General features: G+C 36.6%; 1 protein-coding gene and 1 long non-coding RNA gene across 2 annotated transcripts in view; one reads left to right on the forward strand and one right to left on the reverse strand.

Annotated features, from left to right (window-relative positions):
* Nucleotides 1–16361, forward strand: part of ALDH1A1 (aldehyde dehydrogenase 1 family member A1) — a 43727-nt gene extending 27366 nt beyond the window's left edge. Inside the window, exons 7-13 of the mRNA XM_084899522.1 lie at nt 411–524; nt 1133–1235; nt 1808–1992; nt 4759–4923; nt 7671–7828; nt 10601–10675; nt 15746–16361. Of these exons, the coding sequence (XP_084755648.1) occupies nt 411–524; nt 1133–1235; nt 1808–1992; nt 4759–4923; nt 7671–7828; nt 10601–10675; nt 15746–15818 (873 nt within the window). The 3' untranslated portion in view covers nt 15819–16361. The remainder of the gene's footprint in view (nt 1–410; nt 525–1132; nt 1236–1807; nt 1993–4758; nt 4924–7670; nt 7829–10600; nt 10676–15745) is intronic.
* The window catches only part of LOC311630502, a 760408-nt gene that overhangs the window by 434336 nt on the left and 307610 nt on the right, over nt 1–18462 (reverse strand). The gene's annotated exons all lie outside the window — the stretch shown is intronic.

An 18462-nucleotide genomic window follows, 5' to 3' on the forward strand; every position in this document is an offset into this window, starting at 1 on the left:
ATTTGTACCCCAGTTGTTATGCCCTGAACAATCAACAGGTAGAAACTAAAATGTGGGATTCTTTTTAGCTTCTTTTTGCTTTCCTTCTATGTGAGTAATTGGCCAGACACTTCTATACAGACTATCCTTTTGATTTGCTATTATGTCATTTGAGACAGCCATCACTGGAGCAATGATCTATAAAAGTCAAGCATGGACTTCTGAGAAGAAGTGTTCCCTCAACAATGCAACCAACCATTGGGGTTATTTTAGTGGGAACAAATGAAATAATAATAATAGTAATAATAATAGTGAAATCACTTAAGTGAATCTTGTTTGATATGGAAGTTCATAAAGTTAACACAGAGTGGCAGCTCCGATCCCATGTTCTTCTCGTTTCTGTCGTAATTGTTTCACTTTGCACCTTGCAGGCAGGGTTTCCTCCTGGCGTGGTGAACATTGTCCCCGGGTACGGGCCGACTGCAGGGGCTGCCATTTCTTCCCACATGGATGTGGACAAAGTGGCCTTCACTGGATCTACGGAGGTAACATCGTTTCCTTAGGCCAGTCCTTAAGGAGGTCTGTCAGAAGTGTGTTTCATGTAACTGTTTTTAAGCCGACATTTCCTTAAAACAAAAGTTCTCTTTCAATGATTTGTTCCTTATTCGAACCTTCAAGCATGTTTATAGAACATAAGCAGATGTGGCTGAGATGAAACTAAATACATGTTACCAACTCAGAAGGACTGGAGTGAGCTGTTTTCAGTGGGCTCATTCCTTTCCCTGATGAGAAATAGGACCAGTTAGACCTTGGCGTATGGTTAGGCCCAGTGTATGATAGAAAATATAAATCAGGCTACAGTGATTTGTATGAAAAAAATGTAATGTTGCCCTGTAGATTGTAAAACTTACACAGCCGAGCCTCCCACTGAACTCTTTATTTGGGGCTCTCTCTTCCATGAACATTCTGAAAGGCCAGCAGCTCAGCCTCCCTGGATGCTGTTGCTGGCCCAGCCTAACTCCTGTCTCTTTGGCTGCAGGTGGGCCTTCTAGGGTTAAAGAAAAGGGCCCCAGCCGTATAAACGTAAAATGCTATATAAGCCTGCCTTCATGAGAGCAGGCTAAGCCTCCTCTTTTGTAACGCTCCATTTCAGGTTGGCAAAATGATCAAAGAAGCTGCAGGGAAAAGCAATCTGAAGAGGGTGACCCTGGAGCTTGGCGGAAAGAGCCCTTGCATTGTGTTTGCTGACGCAGACAGTGAGTAGAAGCCCCTTGTTCACTTTTCACTCCGTCCTTTCTGGTGTCCGGCAATGTCACCCAGTGACCTTGAAATTTACAAAGGGGGCTTGCTTCTAACGTCAAAGTGTAAGGCCCTAATAAGAGTCCAGAATTAACTCTTGAAAAATCTCTTAGCTTGTCCTAATGTGATAACGCTAGATTAAGTCTAACAGACACTCTTTCTTTCTGGTTTGCAATAGTTTACTATTCTCCCAGTTGAACTCTAGATGCACTAATGGTTTGACATTTCGGAGCCCTAATATGTTTTTTTTTTTTAATTCCATACCTTTAAATATTAGCATCATATTAAGAAGAGTGAGATACCCTGAGACATGTTGGACTAAGGCCAACCACCACATTCAGATTCTACTACTTGTTGCTGTCATTTCAAAATCAGGAAGGATTAGAAAGGTTAATTTGTCACCTGGCTGATAAGAAGTGGAGTATATTGAATCAATATCTGGCTACATGGCTCGCCTTTAAGAAAGGTGTTTAAAAATGCATCATCTTTAGAAAATATCTCTTCTTTAACATGCATGTCTTCGTTGCAGTGGACAATGCTGTGGAATTTGCACACCGTGGGCTGTTCTACCACCAGGGCCAGTGCTGTATAGCCGCATCCCGGCTTTTTGTGGAAGAATCAATTTACGATGAGTTTGTTCGGAGGAGTGTTGAGCGGGCTAAAAAGTATGTTCTTGGGAATCCTCTGACCCCAGGAGTCAATCAAGGCCCTCAGGTGAGTGTGTAATGAAGGAACAGCCTTTTCAGGGGACGAAATAAAGTGTCCTCTTTAGACCTAGTTTTTATTGAAAAGCATTACCTCCCAGATATGTATCTTCCGAGGTGACAGTATTATAACAGTAGGATTTAAAAACCAATCTAACTCCCAAAATTTTTACATCTAAGAGTTTAACAGTCATGTTGGGGATTAAAGGTGTGAGTGAAAATAACAATTGACATAAACTTTTTGTTTTCTTCCATCTGCACACCTCTTGATTTCTATATATAGTTTCCTGTCCACTTGGACTGTCTTAAACAAGTATATCACTTGGTTCTTCCTCAGAATCAATCCTTTGTCTCCGTTTCCATCCCACAGAGAGAGGCACCCAGCACATTTCTAAATTCTCTCCAATGCTTTCAGTTGCTCTAATGGTGACACCAGTGTCATAAAAGGTCTTGAGTTCCTGGGTTTGTAGCAAACTTCTCATCTTTGTAGTTAAAAGCCAATCACTCCTCTAGAGTTCCCCTTTTCTTCTGTCTTCCTAGAACCAGTACCAATAAGAGTGTCTCTTTCTTTAACTTTCTCTTATTCACAGGTGACATTTTCCCTCTTCCTTGCCCAGTTCGTTCTTGATTATCTGTTACAATAATCCTGGACCTTTGGGGTGTTTCTACTGTCACCTAGCGGGTAGAAGCCGGAGATGTTTCTTAACATCTTACAATGCACAGGAGAGACTCACATCAAAGACTTTTCTGGCCCAAATGTCAGTAGGGCCACTGTTAAAAAATCCTGCTCTAGAGACTACATATTAAGCTCAGAGGCTCTATTCTTTCACAATATTCTTATATGCTGTTCCACACTGTTGATTTGGGGGGAAAAACACTGTTATTGACTTACTCACTAAGCCAAGATAAATTTGATTAACCCCAACTTATCAGCAAAACCCTGGGACAGGTACCTGGAAATGCCAAAAGAAACAGATTATGATATCCAACCTCATAAAGTTTATAGCTGAGATATGTTAAAAGGCTGTCTTGTAGTTTCCTGCTCATGCAAGATATCCTAGTAGGAAAATCTTAGGAGTTAGGCAATGCCAAATATTCTGACATAAAAGCTCAAAAATAACTGTCGAGGTAAAGTAGCTTAGTATTATCCCTTTATACTCTGTGTTTATTTTGGAGTCACATTTTGCTATAACATTGCTATTGTTAACATTGCTACCAGCACTATGAATAACATAGTGCTGGTTGTCTGACCACATTGTCAGTAACAATACAATAAAATATAAATTCCTCTATTTTTAGAAATGAATGACCATATTCGTTTTCTAACAAATAATTCTTTAGCCTTTATATGCCAGTGCATAAGCAAGGATTGCCTTGTCACCAAAAATACATCATGAGATTAAAGAATTTTTGGAGGCATAGTCAGATTAATGTATTGGAATAGGCCAGAGACGTTTTGTATGGAAGTGCAAGGATCTTGGACTATTTATTAACAGAATATCTTCACCAGGCAGAGCTACCTAACTTCACTCTTAGCCTGGTTGTATTAAATATTATACAGCAATTTAAATATTACCTCTCATTAAACCAATGCTACAGCTTCATTTATCTGATGGAAATGAAGAAACATTTTGTTTTTGGAATGTTCAATTAAATATTGTGCACTGAGGAACATCGAGCAGCATTGTACAGAATGTGTGCCAATCTCAGAAAAACGGTTTCCACTTTCAAATAGCATTTGCAATCTAATTGGCTATGGTTGCTGGGTTGTATGCAGTTAGAACTTTATAAAACCTTTTATTGGGCTTGAAAGATGGGGAAGATTTCAGAATCCAAGAAGAAAATAAAGAACTTTTTTTTTTTAAGTAGTGAGAAAAGACAAGTTAGCCTGGTAACTCACCTTAACTCCTTGATCTCTGAAGATATCCCTTTAAAACTTCACCTCAGCCACACCTGAGACAAAACAGTCTTCCCCAGTGGTTTGGAGTCACCCAACCCTTCAATGTCCCAACGTAGGAATGGAGGCAACAGGTGGCACCAATTCTGGTGCGCGAAGGGGAGGTATGTGCTCTTATTGTTCCCAGACAAAACTCTGCACTCATTTTTCAATTTATTTATTCATTCAAGTTCTGTGATTTTATTTGTTTGTTATATGTTTAGATGTGGCCCGTTTTATGAAGTGGGATGACAACCGCCAGACATTAAAACCAGACTTACATTGACCCCAGGGGACCTGAAGTGGGAAGGATGTCCAGGCTGTGGTCAGCACAGACCCAGCCATTAGGGATGACCAGGAATGAGGAGAACCAGACAGAGGTCCAGGAATCTTCCTAAAGTAGCATCTTCTTTCCAGATGCTCTAATTCAACCCAGTACCAAAGTTCCTTTTTCCTATTATCTTTTTATTTCAGTCAGGACTATAGTTTCCAGTGTGCTTGATTATTAACAGGCATTTCTTCCAGGATGAAAAAAAAATGAGTCATGTGCTTGCAGTGCCAATAGGCTTTTCCCATACAACTGTTAAAAAAAACAAAAAAAAAACAAAACTAAATACAAATCTCTATCTTCAAGGTACATGGAAATATCATCAAAAAGGTCTTCAAAAGTCAGATGAAAGTAAACTATACCCAAAGAATGAATCTGAGCCTCCGTCTGCTGTGTTGATTGTCTGACTTAACAATAGCATTCTGAAGCTCCCCGTCACAGGCCACACACAATGTGTTTTCTTTACAAGTTGTTAAGTTTCTTTTCCTTTTCATGCGGTATTTTTCAAACAGATTGATAAGGAACAATATGAGAAAATCCTGGACCTCATCGAGAGTGGGAAGAAAGAAGGGGCAAAGCTGGAATGTGGTGGAGGCTCCTGGGGGAATAAAGGCTACTTTATCCAGCCCACGGTGTTCTCTAATGTTACGGATGAGATGCGCATTGCCAAAGAGGAGGTAAATGGTTTCATTCTGCTCTGTTCCCTCTGTTGCCACATTCTGTCTGCGTGTGGGTACACAGGGTCCCTTGAAAATTCTCTCTTTGAACATCTTTCTCAGTAAATGCTACTTTTTATTTCTGTTCTTGATAAAGGTTTAAAGTTGTGATTGAGACTAAATTAAAAATAGTAAGGAATTCATTTGGGCAGGCCAACAATATCCAGCCAAATACAGATCAGAAGGCCGAACAATTTCTAGGTGCTCCCTTCACAGACCTAAAGTAATAGAAAACTGTCTGTTTAATGTTGCTTTTCCTCTTTTGGAAAGAAACTATTTGAAAATAATTGAAAAGGATAAAATTACATGCAGTTCTTTTTATGTAAGCTTTTTATTTTGAGGTAATTGTAGATTTAGTTGCTGTAGTAAGGAGAAATACAGAAAAATCCATGTACTCTTTACCCAGTTTCCTTCAATGGTAACATCTTGCAAAATAATAGTATCACAGCAAGTATGTTGACATTGAAACAGTCAAAACAGAACCACATTTCATCACCACATGACACCTTCATGCTTCCATTTAATAGCCTAATCCATGCCCCTTCTACCCAACCTTGGCCTTACCTTAACCACAAATCTATTCCCTAGTGCTATAATTTTGTCATTACAAGAATGTTAAGTGAAATCAGACTTCATGTAACATTTTGGGATTCACTTTTTTTCATTCAACACAATTCTTTCTCTATAGATTCATCTAGGTTGCTGCATGTAAGAACAGTTTTTCCTTTTTATTGCGGAATAGTAGTCCATAGTATGATATGCCACAGTTAAACCGTTCACCCACTGAAGAACTTTGGGGTTGTTTCCAGTCTGGGACTTATAAGGATAATGCTGCTATAAACATTGGTGTATAGGTTTTTGTGTGAACTAAGTCTTCATTTCTCTGGTATAAATGCCCAGGAGGACAATAGCTGAGTCAGATGATAAATGCAGTTTATTTAAGAAACTCCCAAACTGTTTTTCCAGAGTGGCTGATAGATTTCACATGCCCATTAGCCATAGATGAGTGGTCCAATTTCTCTGTTTTGTTTTGTTTTTTTTAATATTCTGTTCATTCAATAAATGTTTATTTCAAGTTTATGAAATGAAAGAATCTAGGTAGGTTATTTTCTTTCCCAAAATGTTATCAAATTAGGGGGAAAGTGCAGAACCATTTCCGATCTGGAAACAGAAAAAAACAAAAAAAGCAAATGCATATGGATAATCAAACGACTTCTTTTCTCCACATTAGTTCAGCCTTCCACTGAATTTAAACTTGCATTTGCTGACTTCAAATATTTGTCTTATTAGATCTGTCATTCTTGCTTATCTTGGTTAACAGCAAATAGAACTAGAAAAATTAAAAAACAACTTCAAGCATGTATTATGTTCCTACAATATTCATGGTAAATAGCTTGTGTGTTACTTCAGAGTAGGAGCCTGCCTAGGCCATGGTGCTCAGTGGTGAGCATTGACCTATGAACCAGGAGGTCACAGTTCAATTCCCAGTCAGGACATGTGCCCAGTTGTGGGCTAGATCCCTAATCCTGTAGGAGGCAGCCAATCAGTGATTCGCGCTCATCATTGATGTTTCTACCTCTCCCTTTCTGAAATCACATATATATAAAAGTAGGAGCCTGGGGCCATATGCTGTGTTCAATTAAAATTATGTAAGCTATTAACACATCTATTACAATAGCTGGTTCACAGACCAATATCATTAGATTTATAACCTTCGGGTTTATACTCAGCCTCTACTGAAATGGTAGCTTCCCCCTCCTATACTTAGAGCAATAATAAACATTGTAAAACTATCCTTTCTAATTTTTGTCTTCTCTAATTGACATTTCTGAGAAAATTCTGGTAACACTCAGAGGAGCCCTCTTTACTTTTAATATATGTGTTATGGAATAATAATATATGAGTTTACTTTTTAAGAGAAGCCCCAGTTGTTTTTCTCCTACCATGAGGTAAGGCACAGAATGAGTTGTGTTTGGGATGCACTAACTAGAGAGTTCAGCAAAAGTGAAAATGTTCAGGCTAGAACGAGCGAATTGTGAATTTGTTTCCTGTGCTGTGATTATAATCATTGTCAATGAATTCATGCTTTGATTAGTATGGGGTGGATAAGGATTTAAGCTTTGGCAGTAATGAATCATTCTGTTTGGTATGTGATTGAGTAAGATTTGGCTGAAGTGTAGAATCTGAACAAAAATTCATGTTGTTTCACCTAACTTGATTATGAAAATATCTTAAGACCAATATAATAGTTGGTATTTCAATTGATGGTAAACTGATATTTAAAACATTACTACCAATCAATGCCTATTCATGTATCTAGTAGAATAAACATTGCTTTTTGGGGTTTGTTGTTTATGTTTATGTAATTACTTGGAAGATGAGGAAAACCAGGGAGAAATTTTAAAACATTCCTAAATGGAAAAGCAACTCTGTAGTTAATGATTTCAAGCATGATCATTAAGTTCTTGGAAGATTAATTCCAATTCTAGAAAATGAATAATGTCTTATTTGTATCCCATCTTGTTCCAAAGAGATCTTAACACATTTTAACTTAGCATTCCAGCAGCTACCATTTTTATTCTTACACATGATGAGAAGCAAATTCTTTAAATACTATAATTTTCTGCCTTATAAATCATCCTAAATTATTTAAAATACTTGTTTTAACCTGTTACTTTGATTTATTTCATTCATTTCTTGTGGTGTAGATATTTGGACCAGTGCAGCAAATCATGAAGTTTAAATCTTTAGATGATGTGATCAAGAGAGCAAACAATACTTTCTATGGCTTATCAGCAGGAATCTTCACCAAAGACCTTGATAAAGCCATAACAGTCTCCTCTGCTCTGCAGGCCGGGACAGTGTGGTAAGTCAAACCTATTTTCAATGATAACTATATTAATAGATTACTTTTAACCTTTTCATTTGGAATCACATGGCCTGCTGGAAAAAGAGTTGTTACCAAAAACAACACATACACACCCTCTACTATTTTGGAAGGATATTTTCTTTAACTCCTTCCAGCCTCCTGAAATTGCTTGCTCCAAGTATGTATGCTAGGTACTGCATTGCATTCCTTATATTCATCATCTTTCTTTACATTACAGCTGCTTATGTATGTTAAATTTACCAGTGAAGAACATGAAAGCTTAGTAAGATTAAATAGTTGATCAAGATCACATGATAAATGATAGCTGAAATTCAGACCCATTTCAAACTCTACAGCAGTGTTCTCTACCTTGGTTGTGCATTAGAGTGATCTGAGGAACATTCAACCCACAGACACTGAGTTATGGTGAGGAATGTGTGCATTAAACCTACCAATTATATCCCTCTCTGTGATTGAGCCTGGGCATAGCTCTTTTATTTAATAAAGGAGTACTTTTCAAAGTTTTCACATGATTCTCGTGTATAACCAGGATAGAGAACCACTGCTCAAAAGCCTGATTCTTTCTATAATGGCTAGTGACTAATGTAGAATTATCCCAGGATACATTTATTAATAAGATTCATCATTGCTATTGTAAGTTATCTCCATTTACTAAAGACATACTATGTATCAAACACCATATAAAGTACAATTCTATACATCTCTTACACCTTGAAACTACCCTAGTAAGTGTAACCATGTCATTTTTTACAGAGTGGAAAACATGCTTAGAGAAGTTAGATAACTTTCTCACTACTACTCAGTTCCTGAGGGGCAAAACCAGAGTTTGTGGACATAGCAGCTCCCATTATAACAAGGAATTTTAAAACAAGGAATTTTAAAAAAGAGAATCAATTGGCAGGGCTGATCATTTTGAACTTATATTTTCTCTAACTCGGTATTCCTCAGTTCTGTTTATAGCACAAACATAGTCTTTAAAAAAAAAAAGCATTGGAAATGAAACTAAGTTTCAGGTTTTTGAAATCACACAATATTATATGCCTGTCTGATTGGGAAGCTTATTATGACATCATTCTACAGTGGCGTGGGACTCCCCAGTCAGAAATTCCATTACTATTAAAACAGAAGTGACTAAATTCTTATTATTGTATATCTTAAAAACACAACGATGTTCTGGCATTGTCCCAGAAATAGTCACTGCTTGGTCTTTTCCAGATAATTACGGAATTCCAGAGTTAGGGGGATTTCACCCATAATTTAAAATTAATGACTCAATTTTGCAGTTGAAAGGATAATTAAACAAAGCTGAGACAAGCTGTCTTTTGAAAATGTAAGTTTAGCCGGGACCGGTTTGGCTCAATGGATAGAGCGTCTGCTTGGGGACTGAAAAGTCCCGGGTTCGATTCCGGTCAAGGGCATGTACCTTGGTTGCGGGCATATCCCCAGTAGGGGGTGTGCAAGAGGCAGCTGATCGATGACACTCTCTCATCGATGTTTCTAACTCACTCTCTCTCCCCCTTCCTCTCTGTATAAAATCAATAAAACATATTAAAAATCATAAAAATATATATGAAAATGTAAGTTTATTTAGAGAACTATCTTCCAGGGAGAGAGGCTGGATGAGAACTCCGTGGTCCATCGAAAATATGAACTCTGAAAAATGGATAGCAAATGCTGTAACTGAGAAAATGTCATAATATTATATCAGGATCAATTAATAACCAAGCTCTTCCAAGCATAATACAATTTATCTAGAAGTCACACTATTGTTTACCTATCATAATGGCATAAAGAGAGGAAAGCGTTTTAAAAGAATGTTGTTCCTCCTTTAATATTGTTTTCCTCTTACGTTTAATGAGAGTCATGTTGATAATTAAATTTTACTGTTGGCTTTGACCGCCAGGAAATTCAAAGCTAAACAATTTGCTCATGTCCTGCATAACTATATTCCATTTTCTTGATCTTTTATAGTAATTTTTTCTTTAGTTCTAATCACTCATGTTTTTGTAATTATGTTTGTTCAGAAACATGGCAAGGAGTAAACAGTTAATAATGAAATCCAACTCCTGCCAAAGCCTCAGTTTAAGAAGTTATTGAACCAATTAATGAAAAAAGTGAACTGAGTAACATGATACATAGTCTCATTGCAAAAGAAAATTGACTGTAGCCTGTTAAGCACATAATTCAAGAGAATTATAAAGCTTATTGAGTTTCAGCAGTAACCCAGCCAACAAACTCCAGTCTCTAGCAAGTCTTTGTCCTATGGCATACAAGCTATTCTATCTTTTATAATTCAAATTACAACTTCTAAGGAATATATGTCCTAACCAAATAACTATTCACATGCTGAGTTGTATCCTGGTATTTTGTTTCTAGGCTGTATATACATATACTAGTGATTTTCAAATAGTGTGCCACAAAAAAAAATTTAAAATATGCAATACCTAACTATTTAGTCTGGGGCACTTACCTCTTTTCCCTTAGATTGTCAAAAAACAAAACAAAAACAAAAACAAAAAACCAACAACCATCCAGTGTGAGTGAATTATACCTATTTGTTTTGGTGTGCCATAGGATTTTAATAATTTATGCCATGAGATAAAAATTGCTGACTTATACTTATTGCAATGAATATGTTATATTGAAATTAATGGAATTCTTAACTCACTGAATTTCTAAAATTCCAGATTTAGGAGTTATTTCGTTGGTTCAATATGATCTATAATATACTTTTTTCTTTCTTTCCAGGGTGAATTGCTACAGCATGGTGTCTGCCCAGTGTCCTTTTGGTGGATTCAAGATGTCTGGAAATGGACGAGAACTGTAAGGATAACCTTCTATTAAGATATTTATCAGATAAAAATAGTTGTTACTCCCAGGGAATTAATCCATAGACTACTACTTAAATTCAAACTTGACTCTGTTCTTTCCTGGTGATTCATACTGCCAAATAACTTTTTAAATGCTGAGTTTACCCATTAAATACAAAAAGGTAATGGCAGAAGGGAAATATATCTTAGAAGGGAAATATATCTTAGTGAACTCCCACTATTCATAGTGGGAGTTCACTAACTTTGGTTATTGAAAACATTCAAGAAGCTGGAAACTACAACTTGGTGATTGTAAGAAGTGTGCAAATATAAGAATACTGTAATTATTTGAAAATACTCTTAAGTAGATTCGGTGCCTTTATCTAAAAAAAATTTCAGCCCAGTGGTTGAAAGTCAACCCATATACCAAGAGGTCACAGGTTCGATTCCTGGTCAGGATATGTGCCTGGATGAAACATCCATCGATGTTTCTCTCTCTCCCTCTAAAAATGTGCTTTTTAATTTTTTTTTTAATATTGAACTATTATTGATGTAGACTCCAAAATTTTAAATTACCTGAATGAGTTTTTCTTGGTACTAAAATCTAAACTGTGAAGAAAATTTTACTAAGGATTTTGTTCTTTTCTTAATCCTCACCCAAGGCATAAGGATATTTTACCCATTGGATTTTGGGGGATTTTTATATCAGAGTAGGAGGGAGAGAAAAGAGAAACATAGATGTGAGAGAGACATATTGGTTGGTTGCCTCCCACACTCACCCTATGTAAGGCCAGGAATCAAACCAGTGACCCTATAGTGTGCGGGCTGATACACTCTAACCATTTAGCAACACCAGCCAGGGCAAAGGAAAACATGTTTTATAGTCATGATTAAACTGAGAATATATATAAAAATGCATTTAGAAACCTTCAATTGCTTTTTAAATATACACATAGAAAATGGCAATGTGTTTGCTTACTTTTGTTCAAGCAATTTAACCACTTCATTTCTTTAAAAAATTTTATATTTAGCAATAAACTTTTTTAAAGTCTTAAAGAAAAAGGACATCATATACAAACCTTATGGAATCAAATATAGTAAAGCTGCCCATTTTATAATAACAAGTAAAAGTGAGTCTCAGTGTCTATAGGTCATGAATGCGTGTACTTTGTCATTTAAATAAGTCAGCAATATTACAAAGAACCAACTGTCTTTGGAGAGCTGGTGAAAGAAGGAAATGATAACATTATTCACCTCCTTCTCAATGTACATTAATTAAGTACTTGTATGTATATAAGGTCCAGGGAGTCCCAGAAACATGATACCATGTCCCATCCTTCATGTAATTGTGGTGGCAGGAGGAATGTGTAACAAGATATATAGTGCAAAATAGCCCACACATGCTATGAGATGTTGTATTAGATTGGGAGTCCATACCTAATGGAGGTAAAGCAGTTAAAGTGCAGAACACATTATTATTGAAGGACAGCATTTGTGGTGGGAGAAAGTAGAAGGTCTATGAGCTTCTTTACATGTTTAAGATTCTATGGTTGTAACTAGTAGAAATCCAGTAAAACTTAATGATAGAATAAGAGATCTCAGAAAAGATAGGACTTGATCTAGGGCAGTGGTCGGCAAACTGAGGCTCGCAAGCCACATGCAGCTCTTTGGCCCCCTGACTGTGGCTCTTCCACAAAATACCACGTGCGAGCCCGCACGTACAGTGCGTTTGAAACTTCATGGCCCATGCGCAGAAGTTGGTATTCTGCTCTCAAAAGAAATTTCAATCTTTATACTGTTGATATTTGGCTCTGTTAACTAATGAGTTTGCCGACCACCGATCTAGGGGATAAAACAAGTATAGGAACTCCGTAAGTGGCGAAGAGGCAGTTCCGAACAGAATGTTATATGTGGCATGTTGAGGGGCTAGTGTTGGTTGACTGGTGGAGAGGAGTTGGGAAATATGAGTCCTAAGTTTTGAATTCAAGAGAATTTGATTCCATCTTATTAGTGGGGCAGTGAAAAGCCATGGACAACTTTAGAATGTTGTTGAGGAGGCAGAGAGTGGCAAAAGATCAACCCATAAAAAAGTGCATGGCAGCCGGGACTGGTTTAGCTCAATGGATAGAGCGTCGGCTTGGGGACTGAAGGGACCCGGGTTCGATTCCGGTCAAGGGCATGTACCTTGGTTGCGGGCATATCCCCAGTGGGGGGTGCGCAAGAGGCAACTGATCGATGACTCTCTCTCATCGATGTTTCTAACTCTCTATCTCTCTCCCTTCCTCTCTGTACAAAATCAATAAAATATATTTAAAAAAAAAAAAGTGCATGGCATAGTAAAGGAAACATAATTGTAGATTAACCAACTTTCATTTGAATTCTGACTCCACTGTTTGCCAGCCTGCTCCACGTTGTACAAGTTTTGAGCCTCTGTTTTCTCCCGTTTAATATGGAGATGTTAACATTCCTGTTAAGAAGCATGAGAGAGTAAAATGACCTACTGCCCTACTGCATGTTCATGCACTAGCATTGACAGTCTCACAAAGTGGGGACTCAGCAAACGCAGCCTGCCTTTCCGACCTCTTTAGTTTTGCCAAGAGACTCTCTAATAATGGATATTATAATTACTTTGTACAAAAAGCTGTAACAAAGGTTATTCTGAAGGACATGGCAATTTTGTTTAATACAATTTGGTCAAGGCATAAGGAATTTGAGAAAGAAAGATGATAAACAGGAACCAACCTTCAGTAATTTCCTGAAAATCTGGAATGTTGGCATAGATACTGTTCTTCCTTAAAATACAAACGAAAAAGTTTTATGGTAAATATATTACTTTAAAAAATATAGCTGAGGATGCTACCACTAATGTCCCCCTGAAACCAAATTTGGTAACCTTAATAAACAAGCCATTTTCTACAAGATGATCAAAGAGAATTATTGAAGCAATCACTTCAAACAACTTCTAAGAGTTCAATTATAATTTATCCTCAATGATTGAAAGGCAGAATTCATCAAGTGGGAACAGAGTCCTTAATGACCTAAAACTAGTGGCATGTAGACCCCAATGAGGTGGTGACGCTGAGTGCCCGAACCTTCATTGGACTCCAGATCATGGTGCTGGCACTGGAATTCATTAAATGCCAGAAATTCCCCTCTTTTGTAATTGCATTCATTGATACTTGTTAAGCTAAGTTGAGACTTAACTGCCATTTCAAATTCCATTAGTTCTGAGCACCTCACAAAAAATGTCTTTCCTCCTGTTCTTTTTGGAAAAGGGGAGCATGAAAATTTTATAAACTACTGAGCTTAGAGAGAGAGCTCACATGAATTTTGTTTTGATTATATTTGCTAAGTCAGCTCAGCAAACATTTCCTCCTTACTTGATTCGTTTCTGGCTCATTTCTGGGTCCAAAGTGGAAAACATACGCAGCTTGTGACTATAGTATAGGTCCCGGAAGAGAAACATGGGGATCACCTGAAAGTCCATTGGAAATGCAGAATCTCAGGCCTCTCTCCAGACCTACTGACACAGACCAGCATTCAGTCAATACCAGGTTATTGGTATATTGAAGCTTTCAGAAGCACAGAACTAGTCACCCACAGACGAGTAAGATAGTAAAGAGGTGTTTTGTGTTATTTATAGACATAGTATATGCATAGATATTAAGGAGCAGGAGTTACTTCAACCTGAGTATGACAATGATCACAATACTGTCCTGACAATTTCAAGTGTCCTGTAACTCAAAATACAATGGAAAGTCTATTGGCAAAAATCATGGATTAATTTTTCTAACTCTGTGTGATAAAATGCTATCCTTTAATGGGTTTCAGACAACTGAGGCTAAACCCTTTAATTACTTTGAAGAGCATGCTCACTGAAGCTTTTAGAAGGCATTTTCTGAAGCCTAATGGCCCAAGAAAATAATCATTGTAAGAGGATTAGGTTACCCAGGAGAAAAAGATGCCTTCTACATACCTGCCTACATCGCTAGAAGGGAGGGGTAGAAAAGGATCAAGATCTTTTTCCTCTGTACGCCTACATGTGCATTATGATATGATTCTAAGAGTACTTGTAGGTGCATGTAATTGAATGCTCTGATCAAAACAATACAGAGAATAATGTAGCCTAATCTTTTTAGCCATCTATTTAGTCATCTATTTAACAAAGAACAAATCATAGTTTTGAAAACTGGTAGAAGGTCTTGATAAACCTGATAACATACCAGGTCCCAATTGATTGACTCAGGTTAATTCCTGATCATTTGGGTTGAACTTAAGAGTTTTAAAAAAATGGGAGGGGCTTGATGACTAGAAAACCCAGCAACCACAAAAAGTCTAAATGGCCTGAAATTTGTTTTTATAAATTTCCCCTTTGTGAAAACAAAATAGATAAAAAAGAAAACTATCTAACAATAGGTCAGATATTTTTTATTTTGGCCTATTAATAATTAAGATATTAAAACTACAGCCAGAAAATACTTCGTTTCAAGCCCTCTCATTAGGACATGTTAGAATTAATCCCTCATCTGGGCCAATCACATGTGGTGAATAACTAAGATAAGATATACTTGAATTTAGAAATCTTTCTATACTGTTCAAATGGATTATACAGGCTGAGGCAAAAGTAGGTTTACAGTTGTGAGTACATGAAAGTTTATTCTAGTATTTCTTCATTATTTTCCATACAAACTGTAAACCCACTTTTATCCCACCCTGTATATTACTATTTCTCCTCTTGTACCGTGTCTTACTTATTTTAACCTAACCTAGAATTTGTTGTGTGTGGTGAGCTCTTTTATGGATAAGTAGAACAATGTCAAAAATTGACAATTTCTGTGAAAATCAACTGAGTATACATGCTCATTGGAAATGCAAGAAAAAATAATTGTTTGAAAGTTTCCCCACAAGGAGATTTATGTAAGACCACATATCTTATGGTTGGCTAGCTGCTATTTGAAATGCTCTGTACACAGAAAATATCTTCCATTGTTCCTAGCCAGATAAGCAGGAACCAAATCATAGACTATGTTACGTTTTGTAGTGCTATGCTAAATTCTGTGGGTTTCCCCCCCACTCTTTCTAGGGGAGAATATGGTCTCCATGAATACACAGAGGTGAAGACAGTCACAATGAAAATTTCTCAGAAGAACTCATAAACCACATGGAAAGAGAGAAGAATCCTCAATGGCTTAAGCATCTCATGCTGTCACTAATATATTATGGTGGGTTTTAAATACAAAAATGTTGTTTTCTTGACTTTTTTTTTAAAAAAAAAATACTAATCATATTAGCATTGATACGACATAGAATACTTACGTGTAGCTTATCCTGAATCATTTGCCTCTGACATGTGACCTCCAAGTCCTATCTGTAATGAAAAGAGTGGATTTAGATGCAAGATATCTCTAGGTCCGTCATAGTCATGTGCTTTCCTTTGTAGCTATTTGTCCAGGATAATCCTTGTATAGAAGAGGACCAGTTGTCACTTAAGATTCCTCCCATTAACAGCTCCTTGAAGTACTTAATGTGCCTGTTAACTGTAGGGTAGAGGTACTCTGTTTTCCCAGTAGTTGTGAAGTCCTTAGATTTTGTTGAAATTTTTCCAACAATGTCATGTCTTCTTCTTCTCAAATGAAGTAATTCCTGAAATACTTAGCTGTAATCTAATCACAGAGCTTAATAAAAACAATCTTGCATGATTCTGGTTAAGTTTGATTTTTTTTTTTAAAGTTGAAGTCTTGGCTATGGTGAATTATTCTCCCTGTCACTCTAAATCAGTGTAAATTTGAGCATAAAGATTCATTTAAAAATAAAAGTCTGGTATACTTAATCTCAAATGGATAAAGAAACATTTTCCAGAGGAATTGAAATTAATAGCAAACATTTGCAATAGATAGTCCCAATCCTTCAGCAAGCATTTATTGAGTTCCTACAAAGTTATACGATTAAAACACATAAAATTCTATGTTAGGTGTTATAGAAAACAGGTGAATAGTGGATGGTCCATGATCTCAATATAGTGGAAAACAAAAATACCATAAAAAAGGAAGGGAGAGTGGGAGGAGGGAGGAAGAGGAAAAAGAAAAAAATGAATTGAGCTTGCAATGGAAATGAGGACTCTAAGAGCCATAAGAGTGCTGTAATGTGCCCAATGGGTAGCGATGACCTCCAACTGCAGGTATTGAGAATGCCCTCATGAAGAAAATTTGGATATGAACCTTAATTGATAATTTATTTGAATTGAAAAGGGGAGAGAGAGGTCCCACAACATAGTCTCTCAAGACAGGTTCCATTGAAAAAAATTTTTTGAAAAATTCTATAAATGTGTAATATTTTCCCCTCTTAGAGTTTCAGATTGAATATTGGCATATTCCAGATTCTGACAAGCCCTAAAAAAATACATTTCCCCCCAAAATTTATTTAACCAGAAAACTTGCCTTCACCCTACCCTCATTTAACACCAATTAACACTAAGAAAACCATGCTGGAAGATGTTGTGCTTTGCAACAAGTGTTGTGTGTGTTCTAAGGAGATATCTGGGGACCAAGGAGGAGCAGCAGAAATAACATCCTCTGTATAAAATTAACTGGACCATACTTACATATTTATTCTCTCATATAAAGAGCTGCTGCATATGCTCCCATGTAAGAAACAAAATAAGTTAATTTTTGGTATATTACTGTGCATATTCTAAAATATTCTTAGCTCCACAGCTTAAGCCTAGTAATCTTTAGGATAACATTATGTAAATAATTAAGTTTATCATTTTAACATTAAAAGGTACTAAAGGGACACTGTTATTTGGACATTGTGATAGCTGCCTCAGTAGAGTGCACCAATGTGTGAATGAATAAAATTCATTAGCTTCTAGTCCTAAAGTAATTTCAACTCCGAATACAAAATTTCTCAAAATTGTGTGGACCCTTAAGATTTGCAATCTTGACTATCTTGTAAATTTTGGGACATAATCACCATTTTGAAAACTGGAGGAATCAGAGTATTAGGGAAACCTGAATGATCTTTGGACATTGAGAGGGGAAAATATCCAAATACAGAGGATGGTTGTGTTTTCTGAAAACCAGACAGTGTCTACATTTTTAAAAGATCTGTTTAAAACCATGCATAAATTAATAGGCAGACAAGTTAATCTTGTAATGGCGTCACACCAGAACATTTTTTAAAATGTATAACAAAGAGGGCTGAACACAGAACAAGACAAAAGCCAGAAGCAAGTTTAAATATTTGAAAAGTTAACCTTCACTGTATAAATAAGACATTACAGGATTAAACAGAAAATATCTGTTTTATATTGGCTCGTTCTGAGCCTGCAGACATTATTTGTATTCTTTTTTTCCCCAATTTATAAAGCCACACTAGCAATAATTCTTAAAACCTTAAAAAAGATAAAAGGTATTTTATTAGTTCATGTGCTACAGAAAATACAAAAAAAAATATTATCCTCAATATCCACATGGGGTAAAAAGTATTTTTTATTTTTATTTTCAGGAATATCAGACTATCACAGAACTTGGAGTAATTGTTTTTTAAGAGGCAATCAGCCCAGCTGTGTGGCTCAGTGGTTGAGTGACAACCCATGAACCAACAGGTCAGGGCACATGTCCAGGTTGCAGGCTCAGTCCCCAGTGGGGGTGATGCAGAAAATCAGTCGATCAATTATTCTCTCATCATTGATGTTTCTCTCCCTTTCTTTTCCTCTCTCTGAAATAAAAAAATGTATTTTTTTTAAAAAGAGGATATATCAGGACTTAGACATGGATTCTTAAATGTCCAATGTCCTTT

This window comes from Pipistrellus hanaki (assembly GCF_964339955.1).
Source record: "Pipistrellus hanaki genome assembly, chromosome: 11".
Taxonomy (NCBI): domain Eukaryota; kingdom Metazoa; phylum Chordata; class Mammalia; order Chiroptera; family Vespertilionidae; genus Pipistrellus; species Pipistrellus hanaki.